The 26,468-nt window shown below is 40.2% G+C and overlaps 1 protein-coding gene across 5 annotated transcripts in view; it reads left to right on the forward strand.

Annotated features, from left to right (window-relative positions):
• The window catches only part of DENND2B (DENN domain containing 2B), a 171,747-nt gene that overhangs the window by 58,425 nt on the left and 86,854 nt on the right, over window positions 1-26,468 (forward strand). For all 5 annotated transcript variants that reach the window (XM_032690116.1, XM_032690117.1, XM_032690120.1 and 2 more), the window contains one exon: window positions 14,435-14,539. In XM_032690116.1, coding sequence (XP_032546007.1) covers window positions 14,460-14,539 — 80 coding nt within the window. In that variant the 5' untranslated portion in view covers window positions 14,435-14,459. The remainder of the gene's footprint in view (window positions 1-14,434; window positions 14,540-26,468) is intronic.

Consider the following 26,468-nt stretch of genomic DNA (forward strand, 5'->3'; position numbering starts at 1 on the left):
AATTTACTTACTGAAAGACAAGTTTTATTTGTGAAGTTTATTATCAAATTGTGTGTGCAGTATTGCACATATATAATTGTGCATGACTGCACCTATGTAATAATTTGTCTATTTGTAGATGCACATTTTCAATTCTTTGCTTGCTGGTATTGGAAGGATGGGTGTGCTTACAACTGAACTGAATGAGAACAGCGAAGGAGGCAGGAGAGAAGTCAGAGATGCAATTTCAGTGCTGGTATCATCCTCTATGATCAGTAGCAAAGGAGTGTCGGAAACTAGAGTTTAGCTGACAACCGTGTGAGCATAAACTCTGTGAAAGCAGAGTAGAATTCCAGTTTGCCCTTTCGCTAAGTGAACTATATGTTATAATTGATCGTAACAAAATCTGCTTTGACATTTTCGTTGTGAATAGACAGGTCTAATTCCGAAGGTTAGGGAGATGCAGAGTTAATCTTCTATGATAATCACATTTTTAAGAGACAATAAAAATATTTTTGTATAGGGAACAGATCCAAACTGGACCTCTGCTGTGTTCAGCTTAAATCCATAAGAAAGAAGAAAAGAAAGATGATTGCCAGCTTCAGTGCCAGGGTAGATGACGTTGCCGTTCGAAAGTTTGCTCAAATATGGACTCCCCTGAGACAGGGAAAGTTTGAGTCAAACTTTGCTGTAGGCTCATTTGCTTGTGAAGTGAGAGAGCATATGTGTTCAGATAATAGATTTTACACCCTGGCCTTGTTGTGAAGAAGATATTTCCATATCGGTGCTATACCAAATTTATCCTACTGTGTGTGAAATGCTCTCTGCTTGGCAAGAGGTCAAAACATTCCCTGTAAGGGAGAAGGGACTGAAATTGTATCTGTTAATCTGTGTCCCTCAGGCTTATCTTGTGGCCATTTCTGTGTTGCAAGGGCAATAGTGGATATGCCTTTTCAATGAGATCACTGCAAAATCAAATTGCTATTAAATTATATTTTACTTACAGCTTTGAATTGAGTTAAAGTAGGAACACCAGTGCTAAAACTTTGGGTAGAAATGCTGGTGCCAGAGTGACACTCCAAATAATATCTGGATAAAATTAATCATTTCACACAAATATTCCAAGTTCATGTTACATGTTTTAATATTGTTAAACATAAGTGGTAGCACATTGCGGCACTGCAGCCGATCTGGGAACAATAAAGAGGACCCTGTTCCTGCACGCACTGGCTACTTGTTATTCCTGGATGCATCCAGCTGGATGGAAGGGCATGGTATCATGCTTTCTTCTTGAGGCTGTGTTCTCCTGTGCCCTCTCTGGCATTACAGATATTAAGACTTGCAGTGCGAGCAGAGAAGCGGGATTTGGGAAGCCTGGATCACCCATGGGAGCAGTGTGCATGAGGCTGTGTGACGGGGTCTTGGATGGGGCTCACTTGTTATTCCTGGACACCTCCAACTGAATGGAAGGGCACAGGATCACAAGGGCCTCAGTGCTGGTCTGACAGCTCTGGGGAGGTCTTGGTCCTCTCCAGCCAGGAAACGAAGCAATTCAGTCTGTAATACTGGTCTAAGTCAGGTTTACTCCTGCCCTGAGGACTGTGAAGAAAGATTGTTCCCTCAGCAGAACTCACCAGTACAGTGGTTCTATTCAAGCCTGCATCTGGGAAGATAGTTAGTGCCTTCATTTATGAAATTCCTGTCATAGAAGTGTAAGTTCTTTGGAACAGCAGCTGGTCTCTTGAGAGGTCTCCAACATGCCATGGACGCAGCAGTATGTAAATCATTTTAATAAAAGGGAAGAGAAGAAGCTTTTTCAAATCATCAAATACCATCTCACAGCCTGAAGAGATTTAAAATATCTTTGGTATCATTCATGGTTTGTTTGTGGATTTGTTTTTGCCCCTGTCAAAAACCCCCTCACTCCCTTCTGCTACTCTGAATGCAGTGTACATGGGAACAGAGCTGGTGTTTCTGTGGCTGCTGCCTTGTTGTTGTTCCAGGAAGCCTCAACTGAGACTCTCCATTGGCAGGAGCCACAGTCCTTAGTGGTTTGGTGGCTGTAGTCAGCTCCTGTGGGTGGGCAGGAAGGTGTTCCGCTGCCTCCTTCTACAAGGAATGTTAAAACAGGTTTAAGTGTTTCCAGTTGTTTTGCTGGCTGGTGGTTGGAGGCCTGATGAAAGGTGATTTATAACACTTTTACTTGTGGTAGCTTGTTGAAACTTTGCTTTCATGCAGATGACAAAGGTCAGTGCTGTGGGAGCTGAACTCTTTTCTTGGGAAAAGCGCCTCTTCTGACGGCTGCATGCACCTGTGCCTGAGTGATGGCTGGGAAGAGGCTCTCTTCAAATTTGCAATCAGCTTGTCATAGTAAGGAAAGAAAGCTTATTTACAGGGTAGTTATAAAGCCAGTGGATATCACAGAGGACCATGGTACCATTTCCTCTGCGATAGATTCAGTTTGTCATTTTATCTTATAAAAATATCCTTTCTAGGAAGAAACAGCTCCTTCTCTGTTGGATCTTATTGGTGTTTTTTACATTTCTGAAGGGAAACTCTTGAAATTCCTTATGTTTCTTCTAATGGCTTTTCAGTGTAGATTCAAACTTTTTTTTGTTTTGTTTTGTTGTTTTGTTTGTTTGGTTGGTTGGTTTTTTGTTTGTTTGTTTGGGTTTTTTGTGTGTTTGTTTGGTTTTTTTGTTTGTTGGTTTGGGTTTTTTTGTTTTTGTTTTGTTTTAGTGTGGAAGAGTGAAATTCCAGCAAGGCTGACTTAGTGAAAACTGAATTAGTGTTGATGGCTGGAGAGAAATGTAACTCGATCTTCTGTCTCCAGAGCTTGAATCAGGAACTGAAATAATTGTTCTAAGACCCTGGTCAAGTTGCCAGAAAATGGAGCAGTGCTTCTGCCAGATGGTCACCACAGAAGTGCCAGACATTCCTCCCCTCTTTGAGCTTGCAAGTGTGTGTATTTGAGAAGGAAAATACACACAGGCAGCAGGGAACTGAAATGCTATTCTTTCTGATACTTGCTGAGTGTGCAGTGCCAGGGGCAGTACCCATGGAGATACCAGTGTGTGATGGCTAGCAAGGAATATGTGCACAAAGACCTGAGCACAGGAGTTTTGAGCAGTGACATTGGTCTCTCTAACACAGGGCTTGACAGAGTATATGAGGTAAAGCCACTAGAAATGGGACTGAAGGACTCATCACACAGCATGAGAAGCTAGTTCAGTCCCTGAAGAAATTGTGGGTCACTAGAAGAGATGATGTTGCCTGCCAACTACTAAGCCCAGCTGTACTGGTTAATGATTGGTGCCTTTGACTGAACCCATTGTGCATTACCATAGCCCTGCCTTGTGGGAGCTGCTGGTGCAATAAATCTCGATTTCCCCCCCCCCCCCCCCCCATGTTAGAAAACTGTGTTCTTAGGGGATTTTAAAAAGTCTCAGGCTTTTTTGCTCCCTACCCCTCTTTCTGTTACTATAGCTACTATAATTTTTGTTAACAAAGGGAATAAGAAATAGTTTGCTGTGCTTAGTTTGCTATTGTCATTCTGCTATAGCTGCCAATATTCTCTCAGTCCTTTCTCCTCTCCTGTCTTCACCCCCCTCCACTCTCCTCCCCTGAACCAATTCTGTAAAGAAGCTGCAGGAATCTGGGAACTGCTAGTCTCCTGCAGTCACTGCAGGGCTGTATGTGCATGGGGAATGAGGCTTCTCCCCATCTAAATTCAAAAACTTGAATTTAGGTTTGAGTTGGGCCTTGTGTATCAAATGAATAGCTATGCAGAGTTTGGACAGTCCTCACTCTCGTGGACCTGCACCTACTTTGCAGGACTGCAGGAATTTCTGTCTCTTTTGGTGAAGTCTCATGTCAGGTTCCCACAGTGTCACAGATCCTTTTTTCTTGAAGTATCTTTGGGAAAATTCAAAGGAAGATTTTAGCCATGGAATGAAAGCATCCCTGAGCATGATGATAGATAGACTGCTTTCTCTGGGGGACACAGAGTGTGTTCCTAGCATGGAGGGAAAGAATGGGAGTGTATTTCTCTTCCACCTGTGGTTTCTTACTGCCTTTTTATCTTTCTAAAAAAAAATCTCCTCACCTGTGTTTTTCTCGTATTATGTTAGCTATTCTTCATTTCACCTTTGTTCTACCAGTCCTCAACTCACCTAATATTTGTCTGAACCTCACCTTTCCTTTCTGTTTCTTCTTTAGCATACATCCTCTGTTTCAGTGGCACGGTTAGGAGGAAGTTTGGGGTTCACTCATTTGCTAGGTCCACGCTTCTCACCCATATTTGTGTTTAGTTGTCTGAGGTGGGAGATGGAGCTTAGGGAGGCAGGGCATGGACTGCACCCACTCAGGCTGCTCACATTGTAATTTATCATCCAGGGAGCACAGGGGACTTGGGTTTGTTTGTTTTGGCTTGGAACATGTAGAGTTTGAAGGAGAGGGAGGCACAAGCCGTGATGTTCGTAGACATGAGGGGAATCTGAATCAGGAAACCACTGTGCATGAGACAGGTGCTCATTGCCCCAGGAGAGGCCAGTTTTTAGGAAGGCATCCACGGGAGACAGGAGAAGGTGGTTTTGGTGACTGCAGGAGATGATGAGCAATGGCTTGTTGCCTCTGTTGCTGGTGTGTTTACCATTGGTGATAGCCCCATGTCTAGGCTCCACCATGTTTGTGGAGAACCATGTTAGTAAATAACAGGTCCTCATTGTTTGTGTGTGAGCTAAGTCATAAAGTTACTCCTTGTCCTTATCACTACCCTGATTAGAGCAGTGATATTTGGACATATCAAGCCATAGATCTCTGTAGGAAAAATAGGAGCAGCTTTGGGAAAAGGGGCATATAACCAAATTCCAGAATGTGGGTGAATTTGAGGATCTCAGCTCTAATCAGGTTTCCTAAGACTGCTAAAGAAATCCATGTCAGAGCTCAAACACAGCTCAGAGTTCCTGCATCCTGCAGATGTTGCTTTAAGTGCAAGAACATAATTTCTAAATGTAAACAGATAGCTCTCCTGAAAGATTCTTGCACAAATCCCTAATACAAACAACAGACTTAATTGCCATCCCATTTGTTGCTGCTAATGTCTATGTCCAAGACCACTTCTGGATGTACTTTGGATACAAGGGAATTGAGATCTTCTCTGTGCCTTTCTCCAGATTCTCTGGATAACTGCCAAGAGCTAAAGAGACAGACCCAAAGTTGTTCTCATATCTTTGTGCAAGCCAAGACAGCTTTGGTCAATATTTCCTACTTGTATCCGTGAGGTCTCCAGCCCATACCTCATCCTCCCAGGATGCTTTTATATCATCATGTTGAGACAGTCCATGCAAATTAATAGTTGTTTCACTGGAAGTGTTAGCACTGGCAGCTTGGGTATCACGGGCAGGACCTTCTTCTGGGAGATACTGACTCAGAACAGTAACACAATTACTAGGACATAGTGATCTAACTAGGGGATTCACAGTGCCACCATGTATCTGTTCTTGACCTTACTGACCCACTGGTATTTAAAGGTGATCTACTGCTGCTGTAGAATGTATTTTTCACACTGTCATAATTGCAGTTGCAAGATGAAAGGCTACTTTGAGAGTTTTCAAGCTCTGTGGGTGTCAACTTCACTGCTGTCGCTTGGGGTGTGGGAGAAGAGGCTTAAAGGTCTGTTTGTACGGGCAATGGGAAGCCAAATTATTAATTTATAGTTCACTGCCTGCTCTTAGATAATCCACTGGCTATATTCTAACTTCTAAGTATGCCTCTATACAAGGCAAGTTCCCACCCTAAACGTACTAAGAACATCTGCATGGAGACTTCACATGGAGTGTTTAAAATGCTGTCAATTCTCTGCATACAGACAAGCTCTGACATGTTTCTGCTTTATAGAGTACAATCAATAAATGAAAATGAAGGTCATTTGTCTACCCTGTAAAGATAAATCATGTTTAAAGCACAATATAATAGAGATCTTGTTAAGCCACTCTGTATAGCAGTGTACTTCAGATGTTTCTGGGTAGCACAGCTTGCTTCTAGAAAAGTTGTCCATACGCAATAGTAGTCAGGGAATAGCTCAACTGGCATAACTCAGTGACTCATAAGAAATGTATGGCAAAATGAAGTCTCTGTGCAGCTGCATCAAGATTCCCCTTCCTCCCATCATGTCTTATTAAAACATTACACAAGACATATAACTGCTAATAGCTTTGCAGTTTGCACTTCAGTGGTGTGCCTGGGAGTGGGAGCCACGTGTGCCTGGCAGGCAGGAAGGGACGTGGGCTGACAACACTGGGCACAGCATCTTGCTCTGCATTACAGCTGTGACCCATGTTTTGCTCTAACAAATCAAAACCTATAGCAGCTGCAAAACCAGGATGCTTCTCAGCTGTCCAGCAGACTTTGTCAGTCAGCCTTGGGGTGAGGAAGGTTCAGTCATCGATGTCAGCTCAACAGGGAGGTTCCTTTTAAGACTGACTAAGACTTTCATCTTGGTTTGTCCACCCTGTGTTTACCCCACAGTGTGTGCTCCCAGGCAGTGTGTCCAATGAACTGTGCTTTCAATTCCATTGGAATGTTCTTAGGGACTGGTGCCACCCTATGGGAAATACCAAAAGGCATTCTGTTATCTCATTTATCATATACTTTGTGACACAAAAAATATTAATGAAAAAACATCTTTCTTCATAAACTGGAAGTTGGATTAGGTTAAGGATTAGGTTAGTTAAAACTAACCTACTCTCTTCCTTAGCAAATTTATAATTTGGTTTTTGTGTCACAAGTTCATTATTGTGCAAATGATGTTGGTGTTCCTATTAGAGGACTGTGACTTCAGTGAGGAGTAAGCAACAGGAGCAGGTGAGCTCCTGAAACTTGAGTGGGTGATTTTATGCAAAAATCCTGAGGACGAAGAGAAGGAACAAAGGAAGAATAATAGCAAGGAAACGTGATACATATTGGGCACAATTTCCAAGAAGGCTGTTTTCATAGTGACATCTGGTCATTGTGGAAATGTTTGTATTGCAAATGGAAAAATATATAGGCCTCTGATTATTTTGTTCTAAGTCTGCATTGCAAAATACGATTACTAAGGTCTTTCAACAAATCAGTGCTCAGTAAGTTTATTATAGGGTTTGTTGAGAGGACTTACCAGATTGTGACTGACACTGGAGTACAGCAGAAGGAAACCAGAACACACCTTTTTGTAGTAAAGTGATCCAGATCTAGGATGCACCACATATTTTTCTTGCTGAAGCCATGTGAGAGTAATTTAAATCTAAATCCAACTTCCAGTGTATGAAATCTAACAGTTTTTCTTACATTAAACACGTGAGTTTCTACTGCATTCATGTCAGACAGAAGATGTCTTGATGAATGTTTTTCCTTTTTTTCTCTTTTTGCTCTCAAAAAATTAAAAGCAAAAATAACTTCTGTGTTTGTAAATCTAAAATAGTATTTTATGCACTATAGGAACATATACCACTTAGAGTGCTGTCCACAATCAGAAATATTTGTCTTAAAGGGAAAGCACACAAATTTAGTTTTAAGTAATGTATGCTTTGAAACAATTTTTAAGGTGTGTTTTCCTGACAGTCCAGAATAATCTAAATGAACGACTGGAAATCAGCTTCAGGCAAAGAAAAAAACTCAGGTAGTAGGTTTTCAGATGAATGGGCTCCCTGAAAGAGATAGCTGTATGAGCAATGGGGTGAGAATGTGTGGTATCATAAACTCTTTCTACCCTGATGTCTCAAATAAAGATAATTAAACTTCGAATAGTCAATGTACTATTTAAAACCCATACTTTTTCTTCAACCCACACAGGGAAATACTGACTTCTGATTCAATAACAGACATGTGTTTTCTGTTAATGTCTCCTTCTCGCTTCCCTGGGGATCAGTCCCCTTTAAAGGAGCCTTCAGTTTAATCCAGTTTGATTTGTCAATCAATGTGTACTTGCTGTATTCAGTCAGAGCTCTTTAAAAGCACTCATTTAGCACAAATGAGTTGGTAGAAGTCACAGTGAAGTTACTTCCCTGCTGGTACAGCAATAGCTGTAATTTATCTTGGTTGGAAGGAAGCCTTGTATGGGCTTCTACTCAGGTGAAAAGGGCTGGTGGTTGCTGTACTAGATGTGGCACAAATCATAATGTCTCTCCTGTATGCAGAATGGAAGAAGGATTCAGTCCAAAAGCTGGATTCTGTCCAACTTCTTTCAGCAATGATTACAGTAATGTAAGAGAGCAAAGCACAAACAAAACCTCATTGGTACTTTTCTAATATTGAAGCAAGTAGGGTAAAGCAAATACCCTAAGTGCCAGAGAGTTCCTGTAATTACACTTAGAAGTTTTTCAAATACAGTGACCTCCATAACCTCAGAAGCATGGTCACATGCTTTGTGAAAATCCCTTCATAAAAGATGAATGCAAACGCACAGTAGCACTGGTCTCTTTGATTTTCATGTTGTTTCCCTTTCATTTGGAAGCTGTGATTGCCCTAGCAGTGCTAAGAGTAATAGAGGAGCTCAGTGATGAATTTTTACCTTTGGACTGTGGTGTGTTTCAAGTGAGGTCTGTTCTTTCCACCAGGTATTTTCCATTTTCAATTCAAAGGGAAAAAAAACGAAGCTCCATGGAAGATAAATAAAGTAATAGGAAGGTAAAGGAGGGTGAGGGAAACAAATGAGGAAGGTACAACACAGGCAAGTGCATGAGTGTCAGAAAAGGGAAAAGCATTTTATGTGGCAGAAAAACAGGAAAGGAGGGTTGAGGGGGGAATAGAGAGCTGTCCCAGCTCAGGGCAGTGTGCCTGCTTTTCACCTGCCTGGTTCTGCATCTAACCAGGACTGCCAGCCTATGCTGAGGGGAGGTAACTTCTTTCCCCTCCAATGACTGCTGAAACATCAGTTTCCTTGTGGTACCAGGTCACTTCAGTGAGGACTGAACTGCTGAGAAGGTGGGTTGGCATTGCAAGGGTCAATGACAACCAAGTCCACCACTCCTTGTTGGTTATACTGGGAAGTTTGTGCTAGAAGTAAACTTGTCATCTTGATTGGGAAGACTTAGCAGAGAGACTGCCCACTGACTTGATTGGAAACAAGCTGTGGATTGTGGGGAGGGAAACTTTGGATGAGACTGTGAAGTTAATACCAGTTAAAATCTGTGCCTTTTGCAGTGTTATAAAGATGAGAAGTTTTACAAACCCTATTCCTTTTGTTCTGTTATCCACAAATAGAATCATCAAAGTTGGAAGAGACATTTAAGGTCATCTAGTCCAACTTTCAACCATAATCACCCCTAAACCATATCCCCAAGTCCTACATCCAGACACCTCTTGAACACTTTCAGAGACTGTGACTCTACCACCTTCCTGGGCAACTTATTCCAATTCTTAACGACTCTTTCAGTGAATTTTTTTTCTAACGTTTAATCTGAACCTTCCATGACCCAAATGAAGTCCATTTTCTCCTATCCTTTCACTTGAGTTGTGGCAGAAGAGACCAACCCCCACCTCGCTACACCCTCCTTTCAGGTAGTTGTAGAGAGCAATGAGGTCCCCCTGATCTCTTCTCCAGACTAAACACCCCCAGCTCCCTCAGCCACTGCTCATCAGACCTGTGCTCTGTTGCCCTTCTCTGAACACACTCCAGCACCTCAATGCCCTTTCTGAAGTGAGCAGCCCAAAACTGTACACGGTCCTAGTCACTTTTTCTCAGTCAGGCACTCAGGTGTATGTAGCTGTGTGAATGGCTTGATCTTGTTTTCTCACTTACAGATTGCGCTGCAGTGTAATATGACTCAGGCAGGTACACACTGCTGATAGCACAAGGTCTGTTTTTCCAGCCTTTAGGGCTCCCCTTGAAGGCAGTAATTTCTTGTGTTTTAAGAAGTGTGTTGGTGTCATCATAGTCTGTGTCCTGCAAAGACTGAATTTGGGATGAAATAGTTGATTAATACTTTCTAAGTATCTCCACTCCAAGTCCTCGCTGAGCAGGTCCTTTAGCTCTTTTAGTTTGGATGGTATTGGGTGGCTAAACTTAAAGTGGCAAAACTTATAGAGCAGATATGCCTGATAAAAGCACGTAGTTCTTGGAACAATGTTCTTTGGAGTCTCTACAGATGCCCTCTAAAGGCAGGAATCTTTAAAAATTTTGTTGGACTTTCCAGTTCATCAGAACTGATGTTGTTCTGGGAGGACATAATTATCTATGTTACTGGAAGAGAGTAGGCAAATTGCCACGAAGCAACTTGTGACTCCTAAACAAAAGCTTAGCTATACAACACCTCTTGAAATGTGGGTGAGCTTCCCTAAAGCACTCAGAAAAGCATATTAACATGCTAAACTGAATTCTCAATGCCTAGAGACATTGTTGCAACTACTCTTAAGAGAAAAATAAGTAGACCGAATTGATTATCATTAATATATTTCTGAGAGTTTGTATTTGTTATGAAGTACTTTTTCAAAGCATGAGTTTGTTTTAAAAGCCTGTAGTTCTTCCCTGTTATGTCTTCCTGTCTCCAGGCCCATATGGATAGGAAGGGATGTTGAGCACAGTACTAAAACCAACAAAACAAGACCCCAACAAACAAACAAAAAACATGCATTCTGTTGAACAGAATACATTGCAATTGAAAAGTCCCCTTCTGCTCCTGTTATGTTAACAGAATGGAAGATGTCACCATTCAACTTATGACAATGTTTTCTCTAAAACATGTTGGTCTGAGACACTTTGTATAGACACTGCTCAAGGCATCTGAGCCTAGACATGAATAACCAGGTTCACTGTTATTCACCTTCCACAGAAAGAGAGGAGGGAATCAGTTCTTGGAAAGTGTTCACTGATGGACACAGGGTGTATCAGAAAGCAGAAGGTTTTCTTGAAACCTTAGAAGGACATAAGGAGTGAATAAAGCACTCTTGGTTGCTTTGACTTTTCAGGTGCTTGCTCCAAGCCTTGCTCCTGTTCACTTGCACTGTGGTGGGACTAAGAATGGGTGCTTCCAAAGTGCTGGGATGCTTTAGGAAAGTAAGAATAATTTTAAACTGCAGAGGGGAGGAGCATAGGATTTACCTCTTCCCTGCTAACATTTGTTAATGGAATTAGAGATTCAATGTTGCCTTAAGGTTTGTTAGCCCAAAGAGTGATGGCTTTCAGTGCCTCATCTGTCCATTAGAAAGCTCCAGGCCACACTTTAATTTTAAAAATATACGGATACCCTTAGGAGCAGGGCAGGTGGTTCATAAGGATTATTCTGTTGTTGGGGTTTCCTGCAATGACAAAAATCTGTGAGGAAATATGTGCACTGCAGCAGCCATTTTCAGTCAGGATGCTGAACCCTGACTGGCACGAGCAGTAGATCCCATATTGCCATGACACATATTTTGTTTATATTTGTCTGTCATGTTTACCTTTCGATCCTGATAAATGGTTTGTGGAGGTTTTAGGCAAAATTGATGTAATAATGAAGAATGCCCAGATTTTACCATCTAGGCTCACTAAATTGCCAGTTTGAGATCTGTCCCAGTGAAACTAGTGAGACCATGTCTGGAGTAAAGCACAAACTATGGCTACATGAGGGTTTCAGAGGAATTCTTTAAACTTTGTCTAAAAATTAAGAGTTCTGTTGTATTTGTAAATATAGTTAGATGGTTTACCAGGCAATGTGGAATCTGTGTGACATGACTATTTTTGGATATGTTTTTAACAGTATGTCACAACACTTGAGAGATTTTGGTTTTCATTGCTCTGTGAAGAATAATTTGCAAACACTCTATTGAAGAATGCTCTCACCCAGGCCCAAGGGATGTGATTCTTACCATACAATGATTCAATAAACTTGCAGGGCTGTCACACTCATTTGAAGACTCTAAAATAACTTGCTATGTGACCATAAAATTTGGTTTAGGTTTCTTTTCTTTGTCCCTCTTTGTTTTGGGGTTTTTTGGGAGGGGTTGGGGGGTGTATTGAGGGTTTTTTGGAGTGGTGGTGGTATAAACCTTTGCTTCCAGGCACCTCTGTAAATTGTTGATTGAATACTTTTCTGCCATGTTCAGGTTGTTTGCATTTTCCCTGCATATGCAGCATCACCTGTAGTAAAATATTAATCCAAAATAAACATTAAAGAAAAATTACATGCGAAAGTCATCTGATAGCACCATGTATACAGGAGTCTCAACTGCATGGGAAGAAATATACTTATCTCACTAAATTTGAAATATCTTGTGAAATTGTCTTCTAGAACTCAATTCCTCTTTTGCTGAAAACAAATCAGTTTGGCCTATTTGACATGTAAGCTAGCTTTGAAATGTGAGATTTAAATAATAATTTTTTTAAAATATTGACCACAATGATATTTATCAAACTTTGACATGTTTTTTTTTTTTCCATTGAATTTTGGGTATGGGAAAAGTGGATTCTTAGAAAACAACAACTACTATTTTATTTTTTTTCATATGTTGGTCAGTATCCCATCTTTTTGAGGGTTTCTTGAGCTCATTTTTGTCTTACACAGAAAAGGAAATCTTGGAAAATTAATGTAACTCATGCATGCTAGCAGTTATTATTTTCCTTATGCCACGTCTCTGATTTCTCTCTTATTAGTTTTTAATATGTTATTTAGACAGATTTAATACTGTAAAAGTATTGAAGTGGAAAGTGAGTGGAAAACATTGAAAAAACTGTTTGCTCCCTGTGGAATGTACAGTCCTAGAAAGCTTGGCCAGCAGCAGCAGGCTTCCTTTCTTGTCCCAAGCAATCCCTTTTCCAGTCGGAACAAGCAGTTCTGTAACAGTCCTGTTATCTTGATAATGTAACACTAACAATAACAATGAGACGCTGGAAGAATTTGGGGAGCTTCAGTGTAGGAAAAAAAATGTTACCAACTGGGGAAAAAAATCTCCAGTTAATCTGTGAAAATTGATACAAGACAGTAGAGAAGGACAAGTAGACCTGGAGTCTGTGGTCAGCATGATTGACTCTGCCTCTGGAGCTGCAATCTGCAGGAGATTTTCTGACTGTGTTTGTTCGGAATGAAGTGGTTTAGAGAATGTCCCTTCACTGCAATGGCTTTGTTAGTACAGGGATTTTTGTGTGTTGTCAGTTCCCAGCTTGCTTTTCAGCATCACATTACAGTGGCTTCTCAAGCAGTCTGGACTTACTGTGGGTTTGAGTAAACAAGAAGTTTCGTAACACTCCTTATTTTTGCATTAGCTATGCCATTAATGGTTGTAAAAAATGGTAGCTCTGGTCAGACCCTGGGTGGCAGTGCTGTAAACCATGGTAGATATTTTAGTTTATAAACTAAGCAACATCTCAGAAACCACCCAGAGTGGTACCAGCAGAGCTACAGAATCCTGGATAAATGACTCCTTCAGCATCAGATGGAATAAGTACAGTTCTCAAGGGACTCCATTGGCATTTTAGGAATCTTATCATGATGTGAAAATACCTTCCTCCTTCATTTTGCAGAATATTTCTCAAGAGATTGCAGTGACAGAGGAAATGGCCACTAAGAGCTGTGCTCTGCGCCTGAGAAACGTGGGATATAGTCAACATAGGAGCATGATGTTGGGGGTTACCACTTTTGTATGCTTTGGATTACATCCTGTCCTATATCCATATCATCATATTCTCCCTTCAGTCACATCATGACATTCCTATTTAAGATAATGGGATGAAAGCAAAATAAATCATGGTACTGGGCTGCTTCTTTGCCAAAGTGTAACAATGTCAAAAAGTAAGACCCATCTTTTGGACACTTAACTGGATTCACAACTTTTGGGATTACCATAATACTAAAACATAGCTAGGCATTGCTAAAGTTTCATTATATTACTTGAGGTTTTAAAAGTGTCCTTAATACAGTTTTACTTAAAAAATTGAGTCTAATAGAGAAAGCCATTTGTGATACTTTCAGACCACAAACAGATTTGAAAGTTATATTCAACAAATCCACTATTGAATAAATTTCACTATTAGAAAATGTTTCCATAATAGAGCTGCATTTTAAAATTGAGAAAGCTTTCTTCATTCCTTGGAATAGCTTTTGTGTGGTCAAAATGCCAGTCATAGTTATGGTATTCGCAAGTATCACGCAATGCAGTTACTGGGTTCTCCAAATACACTGATGGATGGAAGAACCACACCAAACCTGTAATATTTTGTGAACTTGGTATCAAGTTCTGTTCATCAGACAGGTCAGAACCTGATGCACACACCTAATTCCCATAAGATATTTCCCTTTATAGCACTGGGCTCTAATAAATTTGGCTGTGGATGTGAAAGAGCAGCAGTAGAGAGGTAGGGTTTAGTTTCTCAGGATCATAGCCAGACTGATTGCATTTTATAGAATGAAAAGCAGCCTAGAGTTCTGCCTTTACACAGCATAATAGTTCTAGCAGCTGATTGTCATTTGGGCTTGTTGAAGCTTTAATTTTTTTCTTCTCACAGATATCTACATTTCTAGAAAGCAGAAATGACCATGACTGCCAACAAGAATGCCAATGTCAACAGCAGAGCTGGAGGGAGTAAAGTTCCCCAGGACACTCTGGATAGGTAAGTGGTGAACTGCAAGATTCTGAGAAAGGTTTGTCCATTTTTGGAACAAAATCTCTGTTCAAAGGAAGGACTCCATTCTGACACATCTCTTGGCTGAGAGAAGTTTTTTTGTAGGGGTAGGAGGAACTGAGGTATGAGGGAAGGTCTGCTTCTGGTGTATTTCTGTTGGGCTGTTGCTGCTTTCCATCTGGTTATAAGGAAAGTGATTGCAAGGAAGAACCTGTGTGGAAGGTGCTATGTAGACCTCAGGAGGCTTGGGCTAAATTTCTCAGCCATGTGACTGCATGTCAACCTCCAGTTTGTTTTGTATTGCTTTCTGTCACGTTTTCTCTGCTGTATCTGCTGTCACAGACTGTGGTCAGACTGTCTCCTGTTGCAGATGAGGCAGTGAGTGGGAAAGGGCTGAATGTAGAGTACAGGGCACATCTCTGTTGCTTTGCTTATTTGTCCTTTCTATAGCATTAAAGTAGTTTGCAAAGTAGATCATTCACATTTAGGGGAAAACTGTAGCTAAGGACACCTTAAATCCCCAAACCTGGCAATCCTGGGGAAATCAGTCTTTTTAGACCAGATCAGAAATCAAAGTGCTCTTGCAAATTTGTGCGTGTTTACTTCTGGCTAAGAAACACTATCCTAATAAAATTCCAGTCCATCAGAAGGATGTGACACGGCTGCATGCGGTGCTGCACATGCCTTTAAATAACAGACATGAATTGGTAAAGTGAAAATGCAAGAAGGGTAGAGTGAGTTTTTGCTCCCTTGTTCTCTGGTTTGCATTGGTAGTGTTTTGAGTATAAGAAGGGACAAATTTTCTTTGGGCAACTCTGCTTTGGAATGTTGCTTTGATATGGAAGTAAGCAAATCACATGCAGCCATCAGGTTCTCCTATCCATGTCAGAAAGAGTCTTGTTCTCAGCCACAGCCTTTACAAAGTAATGCTGACTGATTCAGCCCATGGCCATGCAGGACAAGCTCACCAGCTGCTCTCATTCTGGGACTGTCAGCTGTAAATCCTGCATTTAAATCTGCAGTCCCACTGTGCAGCCTTGCTGTGCTTTGACCAGGAATGTTTAGACAACTATCGGGTTAAAGAACTATTGAGTAAACTGCTTTATCACGGGAGCAAAGCTCTAGACTTTGGTTGTCAGCTAGGTGAGCAGAAAGCCACACAAACTGTGCAGGGCCTTTCCTAAAATCCATGATGTGTCTGTTGACATATCTCCCTGTCCTTGCTGTAGCATCTTGTCTAGCTCTCCAGGGGATTCTTACACAATCCTATTCTGTTTTAAGGGACTATTCTGTACTGTGTTACACAATAACATGCCAGTGACTTAATTTTTCTTGTGTTTTGTCTCAAAAAGACTTTTACACTATTATAAACAGCACAGAGGAGGAATAACTTGCCCCTAACCTTATAGAGTCTCCATACTGCAGTAATACCTTTATGTTACATATCGGACATGGAAGCAAGGAAGATGCTCTTTGCCATAGAAAGTTCAGCAAGTAACTCTGTAGGGCAGTAAGTAGGCTGCAGTAAAATGAATCTGTGCCCAGACATGAATGCTGTAGAGGAAAGAAGCAGTAGAGGTCCTATTTATTTGTTGGACATTTTGAGATGGGGGTGTGGGTTGCACCCATGTCAAAAAAATGCTGCGATCACTTTGTCCAGGCCAGGTGGCATCTGTTTTAGCCATATCTGACTTGGGGTACCACACCTGCTAAGCTGTACCACAATTGTTCCTAGCTGACAGAAGTACAGTATGTGCACAGAAGGATTATGCTGGCAGAACTTCACTGTTTCAAATACAATAGTAAACATCGTGATACTGGTGAGGGGATCACAGAGTTACTGTTTGATTTTGTTCACTCGAGAATGAAACGTCAGAGGTGAAAAGTCCCTGTATTGCAGCTGCCAGAATAGCTGGTATAGATAGAGAATTTGAGATAGAGAAACTGAGGAGAGTTGGCTTTGATCCTATAGGGGAGCTGCAAGTCAGCTCTAAAGTGTTGTTGAATGCTGGCTTGGTTTGTCATACCTGTCTTTGTATTCTGAAGTTTTCCAAACACAAACAATAGAAAAAAGAAAATATAAATTATATTCTGAGATTTTTCAGGATGGAAGTATGAAAAATGTATTTTTAGTAGTTTATTTCTTTTCTGGTTTTATTTAAAGGAAAACTTCTTTTTAATGACACATCTCTGTTTTTCATTTAGACAATCTGGTTTTTTTTCTCACTTTTAGTCCTTTCCATGGCTGACTCTGCATTGCCTTTTTTATCTAACAACTTATTTCTCTCTTTCAACTCTTTGCCACACCTTCTTCCCACTTATCTACACATATAATTGAATCACAATAATCCCAGGCAATTTTCCTGAGTTGGATGAAATGGATTCATCCCGATTACTAAGGGATAGGCTGGTCTACAAAGTAGCAATGAGTTAACAATCAAGAGCCTTAAGTTAGAACCCTGACCCTAATCCTGTCTGTGCTAGTGACCTCCTTTGTGGCATTGTCACATCCTTCCCATATTTAAATCTGTCATCAGGTTGATCTGCCTTTTTTCTTGCTGGTGCTGTTCTCCTTTTGCTGTTTAAAATGTACAAATAAAGATAGAGATAACCAGCATCCATTCTGGTGGTTTCTATTAGGCAATATTATGCTGTGTTGAAGCTCAGCAGAGATGGACTCGATATCCACGTACACATCCCAATTTGTTAGTTTGTGTACTTGCCGTCTCTTAGTACAAAACACTAAAAACATAAAATAAAGAGGGCCCAGAGTGGCTAGAGGAATTTCTAGAGAAATATGCAAATGTAGATACTAAAACCAGATCTCTGATATCTGGCATTCTCAAGTTGCTTATCATCCTTCCATCAGTGCATACAGATTGGTGCTGGCAACTTGGCTCTAGACTTTAGCAAAATTTTGGACCAAGTGTTTTGTTTTAAAATCTTTTGCATTCTGAGTAGCTTAGAAAGTACTGTGGGATACTAAGTTAATGGATAGTAACTGTCAAATAACTGTCTTTCCTTATCATCATCATCTGTTTTGATTAGGATTTGTCAGGAAAAGATTTTGTAAGTACAAATGTGAGCCTGAAGCTAAGGAAAATCTTCGAGTTGCAGTTGCACAACAAGTGGGGAAATGAATAGGTGGTCATGCACCATTTCTCCATCCATTATTTTACCTTACGTAATCTTCTTCACCTGTCTTTGAGAAACTCTGTAAAAGGATGTTATTTGAGTCAACCATGAGGATTCTTCATTTTAGTCAGGCTCTAAATCAGTGGAATAAGTACTGACATAATAAAAGTTCGAGGCTTTCAGGATTTATTGCAGACATTTTCAAAGATTCGCTTAAACTGAACAGTCACTCTCTCTGCTTGGTATGGAATTTGGCTGCACATTTGGAAATCTGCAAATGTATTTTGTAGTTCGTGGTAGTAGAGTTTCATTTAGTGCTGATATTGGTGCAACATAGGTGTATTAATCTCCTGGTGGCTATGGCATATTTTTAGTGTTATTTTCTTCTCAGTCCTAGTTTTGGTGAGGTTTATTGTTTCAAGACTGTTCACTTGGACTTGATCTCAAAGGTCTTTTCCAACTTGAATGATTCTATGATTTAGTGATGTAGTATCACCAGCTGGTTCAACCTTTTGTGATTCATTATGGGTCAGAAGCAAAGGTCAGTAAAGTCTGTAGAAGTGTTTCTAATTGCTTTGGCTGTGAATCAGATCCCTGTAGATCACAGATTTAAATTTTAATAATAAAAGTCTTCAAAAAGAAGGTGCCTACAAGTAAGGAACAAGCATCAAGATTCTTGAAGTAACTAAGGTTCTCTTGGTCCTCACCAGGATGTGGATTCACATGAGCCACCAGAGCCATTTTTCCACCAGATTTGTGTGAATGGCAGTTTAGGAAATGAGGGAGAGACAGAGCAGAGTGAAGACATTATTTGGGAGGGTAACTCCCTGAGTCTCTCCTGAGAAACTGGTTGTGTGATTCATGGGTTTCTTCCATAAGCATAGGAGGGGAAAATACTTGGATTTGAAGAAAGTGAAGTGATTTAAATAAATAAATCTGCACTAATGCATTTTTTCTGAAGCTACTGGAGGTTCATTCAGCACTTGTTACAAACAGAGGTTTTCGTGTGGTTTAGGTGAGACAAACTTGACTGTGCTCTGAATAGGAAAACTGCAGAATGATGACAAGGGTGGTTGATATGGAACATTTTCACTACAAGGCAAGAGTAGATTGATTGTGACTCTTCATCCTGGAGAAGAAAGGGTTGGAGGGGAACAGGAAGTAATATAAGTCTCTGAAATGATATATGGAACAGTGAGGATAAATAGGGGGGAAAAAAACCCTCTTTCTGTTTGAGAACTGACACAAATCAAATAAAATTAGAAGACAACAGGTTGAAAATCAGTTGAAAAGAAGGCACTTCTCTGCAACATGTTTTTAAACTATGAAGCTTATTGCTATGGGATGTTGCAATTGGACAAATTCATGGAAGAAAAATCTTCCAAAGCCTTTTAGTCACAGAAACAAAATCTGTGAGTCAACAGACTGTTAAGCTGCTGAAGTTGCACTGCAGCTTCTCCTGTCCAGGCACCTGCTAACCATCATGATCAGTGACTGAGCCTGCACCAGGAATGTTTTTCGGGTCCAAGCCGGTGGGGACATTCTGATGTTTTTTGGAACAAGAGCCAATTACAGGAAGCAAATTGGAGAAATTGCAAAAGGATTGTTATGCTTCCAAAATGAGACTTTCTGGCTTTCGGTGAACTTCAAGGGCGCAACTTTAATCCTTCCTCGTGAGTCACTGAGGTGAACGCCAAGGAACAGAAGGATAGGAAAGCACCTTATGTGTAGCTGAAAGTGACTTCTTGGCAGTTCTGGCAGGAAGCAGCTCTGTGAAATCTTCTTAGCTGTTCAACAAGGGACAAGGGAGCCCAGAGCATGCTTGAAGCTAGTTCATGACCCTTTTGTATCAAATGACTACTTGGTTTGATTGCACCATGGTTAAGCAGATCAGTGTAACTCTGAGGACACGTTAAGGGAACAGAAGTCAAAGAAAGGCATAGCAGTGTTTGAAGCTCTCTCTCCTTGCAATGTGGTTTGTTTTCCCTTAGCAAATGAATTAATATTTATCTGGGGTCTTTGTGTTTTATGCAGAAACTTAATTTTAATTAATGAATTAATTCATGAGGTATTTGTCCTAATCTAGTGCTTGCTCCAGTGCAAACAAAGGTGACTGTAGAAATGGCACTACGACCTCTGACTTAAAAATCACTTTTACACTATACTGTATTAAAACAGGCCTATAGTTATGTCTATGAGGTCATGCTCTACTTAAGAAAATACAGGTTTCAAACTTGTACTCTGTATAGTATAACAGAGACAAGGAGAAAAAAAAATTCTAAACAAAATAATTATATATTAATATATCATTACATCTGAAGATTGTAGCTTAGTTTAAGATGCTAGATGCAACAGGGACCAGAGCTGAAAAGTGTTTAGAGTAAATGTGGCTACAGAACTTCTGTAAATCATTCCTAATGTCATTATCTCTGGCTAATATACCATCTCTTAACTCTGGATCTCAAGCCATTTTGTACATTTCTTACCTGCTGCAATATACTACTGGAGTACAGGAAGAATTTGTTTTTAGAGGAGCCCATTGATTTACAGTTTTTTGTCTGAGAGTATTGAATGAGGCATAAATAATTTCAGATTTTGTTGATAGAGGCTTCTCCCAGTGTGTTTGCAAGTGACAGAATTTCTGTTTGTCTCTAATATTTTCTGTGGTGCAGGCTGTGCCTTGCGTGTGAGTCCCACCTTGGAGACTAGGGGAGAGCTTTTGAAAGCTTAAACACATTTGTATACCATTTACAGTGAACAAAGACGAACAAAGATTACAGTGAACTCTGCAATTAAGTGTGTTGTACTAGCATGATGACTTCAGTAGTATATATAGGGGGACTGCCGTGACGAGCTAGAACACCTTTCTAGTTTAATGCCTCTGGGCTCAGTTTGGGAAGATAGACAAAGCAGAAACCAATCTTGATTCCAGCTGTGGAAAAGGACAATATCTGAGGAAAACTACTCTCAGAAGCCGTGTGTCTGAGGAAAACTATGTCACCAGAATCATATGAGTTTCAGTGTGGATTGCATTTTGTGATGTGGGCTGTTGTCTTTCCACCCAATCTGCACGGGAAAGGTGGTGTCCTCACTGGAGGATGTTGGTGGAGGATATTCTCCAGCTGAGCAATCATAATTTCAGTGGCACAATAAACTGAGGGTGCTGATGTCAGTGGGTGGTATAGCAAGACACCAGAAATTTGTGCTAAGGATTATATCTGCAAATTGCTGTGAGCACAAAGTTGCAGGTTGCGAAGTGTCTATCCTAACAACTGTCATAAAACTTCTTTCTAAATGCTTTTAGTTGAATCTTTGAACCAAATGTACTCTTACTTGGTTAAAACTGGAATTTGATATCATGAGTTGCATCTTTCTCCTTGCTTGGGAAGAACTGAGCTGGGTACCCACAAACCTCTAAATATAGGCTCTGGTTTTTATCTCCCAGCACTGTGTGAGGACATTCCTGCTGTCACTGACAATTTGTCAGCCTCATTAGCCTGGCATGTGCTGAGATATGTTTGCACTGGCTTTGTGGCTCAGAACTTCTTCTTTCTTCAGAATGTAGGTTAACAGGACAGAATTTTAGTTGGTGGAGCTAGCTTGCCTCCAGTGAAGGCAATAGAGGTGCACCACATAAATCAGATCTCAACTAATATAACTCTAGAGATACCTTAGGAGTGTTTCAGACGAATTGTTTACAATTCTTTATTTATCAAATAAAATAGTGACTGACATTGTTTAACAAAGTAAGCCCATGGAGTAGTGTTGTGTCCAGCTTTATTACGAGTGGGGGAATTATTTGCTGTTGTTATTCATAGGTAAAATTAAAATTAGAAGTTCACAGGGAAGGCTCCTGAGGTCAATGCATTCACTTGCTGCTAGGTAAACCAGAGGCCAGATCTGGATCTGCATCTGAAGGCAGAAAATCTTAGAAAGATCTTAGAAACTAAGAAAACTTTTAGAGAAATCTTTGGTGAAGGAAGGCTTTGTGTCTGTGTTTCAGCCTTAAAACTCTGAGATGTGTGATCACTTCCAAAATCAGCCCTAGTCAGGCCAAACTCATTCAGTTTTACAGCCAGTGTATTTATTTATTTATTTATTTTAAGATGAAATAAATTCTCGATTCACATTAATAAATCCAACTGAAATACTTTGCTTCCTTTGAAAGGATTATGTGGTTGTGGCCTGGGCAGAGGACTAGAAATACTTTGCCTCAGGAATTGACACCTCCAGAATTCTTCAGTAAAAGAATGTGCAGATATGCCTGGTGTTGGGGTTAAGAAGTGCTCTGCTGTCAGTGCTGGAGTGTGGGTGGCAGTTGTTTGCTCTGCTGGTTCATTCTGAGAGTGCTCTGTTCTCTTCCCTTTCCACAGTAAATTTTTCATTTCAAAGATGATCTCATGTGTTGAGGAAAACCCATCTCTATAGGGAGAAGTATTGTCTTCACAGAGGCAATGCCTGTGCAGTACTTGTCTCTCGTTTAGGGACATCCATTCATGGATGCAACTGTAGTGTCTTCTGCTTGTGTTACCAGATATGTAACAATATGACTTTAATTTTTATAAATTCAATACTTTTCTATTATGACTCCTAATATAAGAAAAAAAACAAACTAAACCAGTGCTCCTCATCTCTGTGTTAAACTGTAGGCACTGTCTATATTTATTGTCAGGTAATTCATTCACATGTGGTCCAGTCTGTCTGCACTGACAGTGAATTACCTTGTGACTCATGCAAAAGAGCTGTGTTCACACCCAGGGTGGATGACTTGAGGGGCAGATAAGGCAGACTGACACTGAGCAACTCCCTCCCCATTACTGTGAGCGTGGGAAGGGAGATAACTCTGCATCCACCATGGTTGGAGCCCTGATCCTGCTGTAAGAAAAATATTAGTAGTAAGATAAGCAAAATGTATTGTATTTATGCATTTCATGTGAATATAAATTTAAAAACTATGATATTTATTACATGCCCTGAGTTTTCTGAGTGGAGAGCATCATGAAGAATGCAATAACTTGGAAATCAAAGGATGCATCTTCAGCTCTCTGTGTTGCTCCGAAACAATGATGTTTTGATCTTATTTGAAATTCTAATGTGTACAATTTTCCCACTAACTTTCTATGTGTGATTACCATTGTCTTATAGTAATTATGATAAATTATTCTCTCATCTCTTCCTCTTTATTTGCTTAGTATGTGGACAGTATTGCTGTGATTGATAGAAAAGCTGCATCTTTCCCTTGTGGATGTCTGCATTTCAATTACAGGTGAAAGGCTGCGTTTAATTAGAGGTGAAAAGTGCTCTTTGCCTGGGTTCTGCAGTTAGTTCCATGGTTTAAAAGAGTCTCCTTAAAACATGGGTAATAGATCGCTGTGGAGAGCTGTGCTATTCCTCTTAAGCCATACTTAACTGAAAGTTCAGTGGGTTCTTTGGATGCCAATTCAGTTTGGTGCTACGGGAAAAAATGCTGGTGTGTTTGCTGCTGCCTCGACTGTGTGCTGAAATGCTTATCAAAACATCACAAGAGTGATGTGCCTCAGTGAAAATCTTTCTCTAGAGGAGACAGGCAGATGTAGATGCAAAAAAAACAGGAACAGAAAACTGTTTGCTGGTTGCTTACAACTTTTGGGAGATTTATATGGGGTTTGATAAGTTAGTGGTTGCTGTTTTGTGCATATTTGGGTGTGCAAGTTTTGGTCTTTTTTTTTCCAGTGCATTCTGATGAGGGAGGAGTGAGACCAGCTTGGAAAGGAGAGTGAGTTATGTGTGCATAAAGCAGGAAGCCAAATCTTCATTTCACATATTTTAAAATAAAATCTTCAATTGCCCCATTAGGTGGGCTAAAACATCTCCCAGTTTTCCCAGTCAGAGGAGCCCTGGCGGACTTTGTTAGAGCACCAAGAGGTCAGTGGTGTGAGTTTAGCTCATGTGCTCTCGGTGTGTCCCTCTCCATGCTGCCTGGGCTGGGATCTCTTGGCTCTGCTGCAGAACTCCTGGCAGCTGAGTGTGGCTCAAGGAGACGAGGCACTTCACACTGAACTGCTGAGATGGATTTTCCTGCCAAAACTATTTGTCTACTGCTCAGAAATACTAGAGAGAACACTTCAAGCTCTTCATGAACTTGTGAAACAAAACCTGCAGAAAATGTTTGTTACTTTAGAAAAGAATCAAGTTTTAATATTTTGACAGCGAGCTTGAGAATAGGAAGAATAGTGATTTAATAAAATTGTAAGACTAACCATATGCTAAGTTATTGGAGCCATGATGAGACACAGCTTTTTTGTTGTTGTTTAAATCATTGAGGTTTAGAAAACAGTTCAAAGAAACCTCGGCCAAACAACTGTGAAAACTGAATAACTGATGTGAAATCTATTAGCAAGTATCGTACTCCTTTAGAAGCAGAAACAGCTTGAACTATGCAGCTGAAAAATTTTTAGCAGGTCAGTTCCCAGCAGTGCAAAGTTACATTTGGTTCAGGAGGGAATAAGAGCTGTTATTTACCCTGTACGGCTGGAGGTGCATCAGCTGGGAGGGCGCCTACTGTCATCAGGAACAGAAACATCTGCAGTGGGAACAAGTCAGAATGCTGGTCCAAATGACCCTGAAACTGGGAAGAGTTCGAATGCAGGGTTTGACTTTATTGCTGTCCTTTATCTCGGCACCGGTGACCTGCTGATTTCCGACGGTCTGAGGCAGAATGTTCCCCTCCCTCGCACTGCTCAGCAGCGACCTCCGGGTGGCAGATCAGAGGGCATACGGAAAATCCCTGGAAATCACTTAGGCAGGGTTGGAGAAATATTATTGTAAGTACAGTGGTCTAGAGACATAAGAGAGGAATGGTTTGTAAGATGAGGTACTAGCTTCTAATTAGATTGAGAGAATTGAACAAATAGACCTACTTTTGGATACATCGTTTTGGCTTCCCCAAAGAGTTGGTAGGGGACAGGGAATTTTACTATTCCATTTCTATTGCTGCTGGTTTGTTTCACTCTAATTTTAGAAGTCCACTCAGGAAGAAACATAACTTTATATGCACTTGTCATTCAAACAAATCACTTTTTCTTAGAGGGAAGTTTTATTAATATATCCCTCCCATTTGTACAGGTTTTTAAGAAAAAGAATCCCAATAAACCCTAAAATTTTGTTTGAATTTTGCTTCACACAGTTTCAGATCGAGTTGGATTTATTATTACTTGGAGTCTGCAGGGATTTACTCTGGTGAATTATTTCCCATTGTATTATAATTATCACAACACTTTGAATGCTTTATGCTTTTATATGCAGCAAATCATACCTTATCATTAAAATTACCTTTCCCCTTCTAATACGGTTTATATTTGCCAAAAACACTGGAAACTGCAACTCTTGCAGTACAAAGACTACTTAGATTACTGCAATCTTTATTTGTTTAATCACCATGTTTACATTAGTGTACTCAGTGGTACTAAGACCTGAACTAAACTTATATATTTTTGCAGAAAACAATTACAACAACATGGTTTTGGAAATATTTCTGATATCTTTCTAGTACTTTTACTGCAGTAAAATGTAGTGAATAAAAGTAATGAGAAAGATATATGATAAAACACTTAAAGGAGACTTCACCACTTCATCAGAGAATCAGAGCACAAGTCTTGTGTGAATTTGTTTTTTGGGTGGCAATAAAATGTGAGGCAGATGTCCTCAGGGAACATAGCATAGTAGTCAAGTGCATAATATTTTTACATTATAATGCCAATAATTCAATTTTTCTGGAGGAAGTTGTTCTTTGTAATGAAACTCTGTTGCCTTCTGGACCAGGAAGATGCTGGTAATCTCACTGAAAAGACCAACAAAGATGCAAGTCATGAGCACTGCTAATGATATTCCCTGTTCTGTGAATGTCTGGCCATGAGGAGCTGTCTAGGATGCTCATCTCTTTACACTTGAGCTGTTGAGAAGCCATCAGTGTGGGATAACAATTTCCGTTCTGTGCCCTAATCAGTCCAAATTTGAATCAGTGGTTTAGAAATGAAAGAGTCTGTGTTGCCTTACCAGTTTGATGCACTGTTCAGTCATCCTAAGAAGATATTTTCCACTTGGGCAGAACAGAACATTAGAAGAAGAAATAGCAAAATTTGTAAGGAGCGAATTTGAAAGGAAAATCTGACCGTAATGAGACAGATATTGTATGTTTCTTCCCTAATTGGAAAAGAAACATGTATGCTTGGAAAAACAAAGCAAGAAGTGCACCAACTTAGCATCCTCACAGATTTCATTCTTTAAATGGCATAATCACTATTTACCGGGTGCTGTTGTGTCATGAAACTGGGAATTAGCTCCGTGCTTGATTCAGTCTCCACACCGAATGTCATCCTTACATTTGCCCTTGAGGAACAAACATTAACAGCAAATGGCCTTTAAAAGCAAAAGAAACTGTAAGATTTTTTTTCTGCAACCAGGAAAATAAGACCTAATGGAAATACACAGGTGCCATTCATCTTATTACAATATATACATGCAAAAATGCCCATAGTTCCTGGGAGACTTTTTCAAAACTTTTTTCGCGATTCACATCATGCACTCTGAGGTTATTTCCATTTTGGCCAGCTCCTGCATATAGAACTGGCACTGTGCCACAGGGGAATGTGGATCCCTGGAGCTGTTGAACAACAGGCAGCAATGTGCAGGAATCTGGTAGGATAACTTCAGTGCTGAGAGCACAACTAAATATAACAGTTGTAAAAGATTTGATGTTCCTAACAGTCAAATAGCACTTAAAAAAATATAAATTGATTTATTG

Source organism: Chiroxiphia lanceolata, chromosome 6 (genome assembly GCF_009829145.1).
Source record: "Chiroxiphia lanceolata isolate bChiLan1 chromosome 6, bChiLan1.pri, whole genome shotgun sequence".
NCBI lineage: Eukaryota > Metazoa > Chordata > Aves > Passeriformes > Pipridae > Chiroxiphia > Chiroxiphia lanceolata.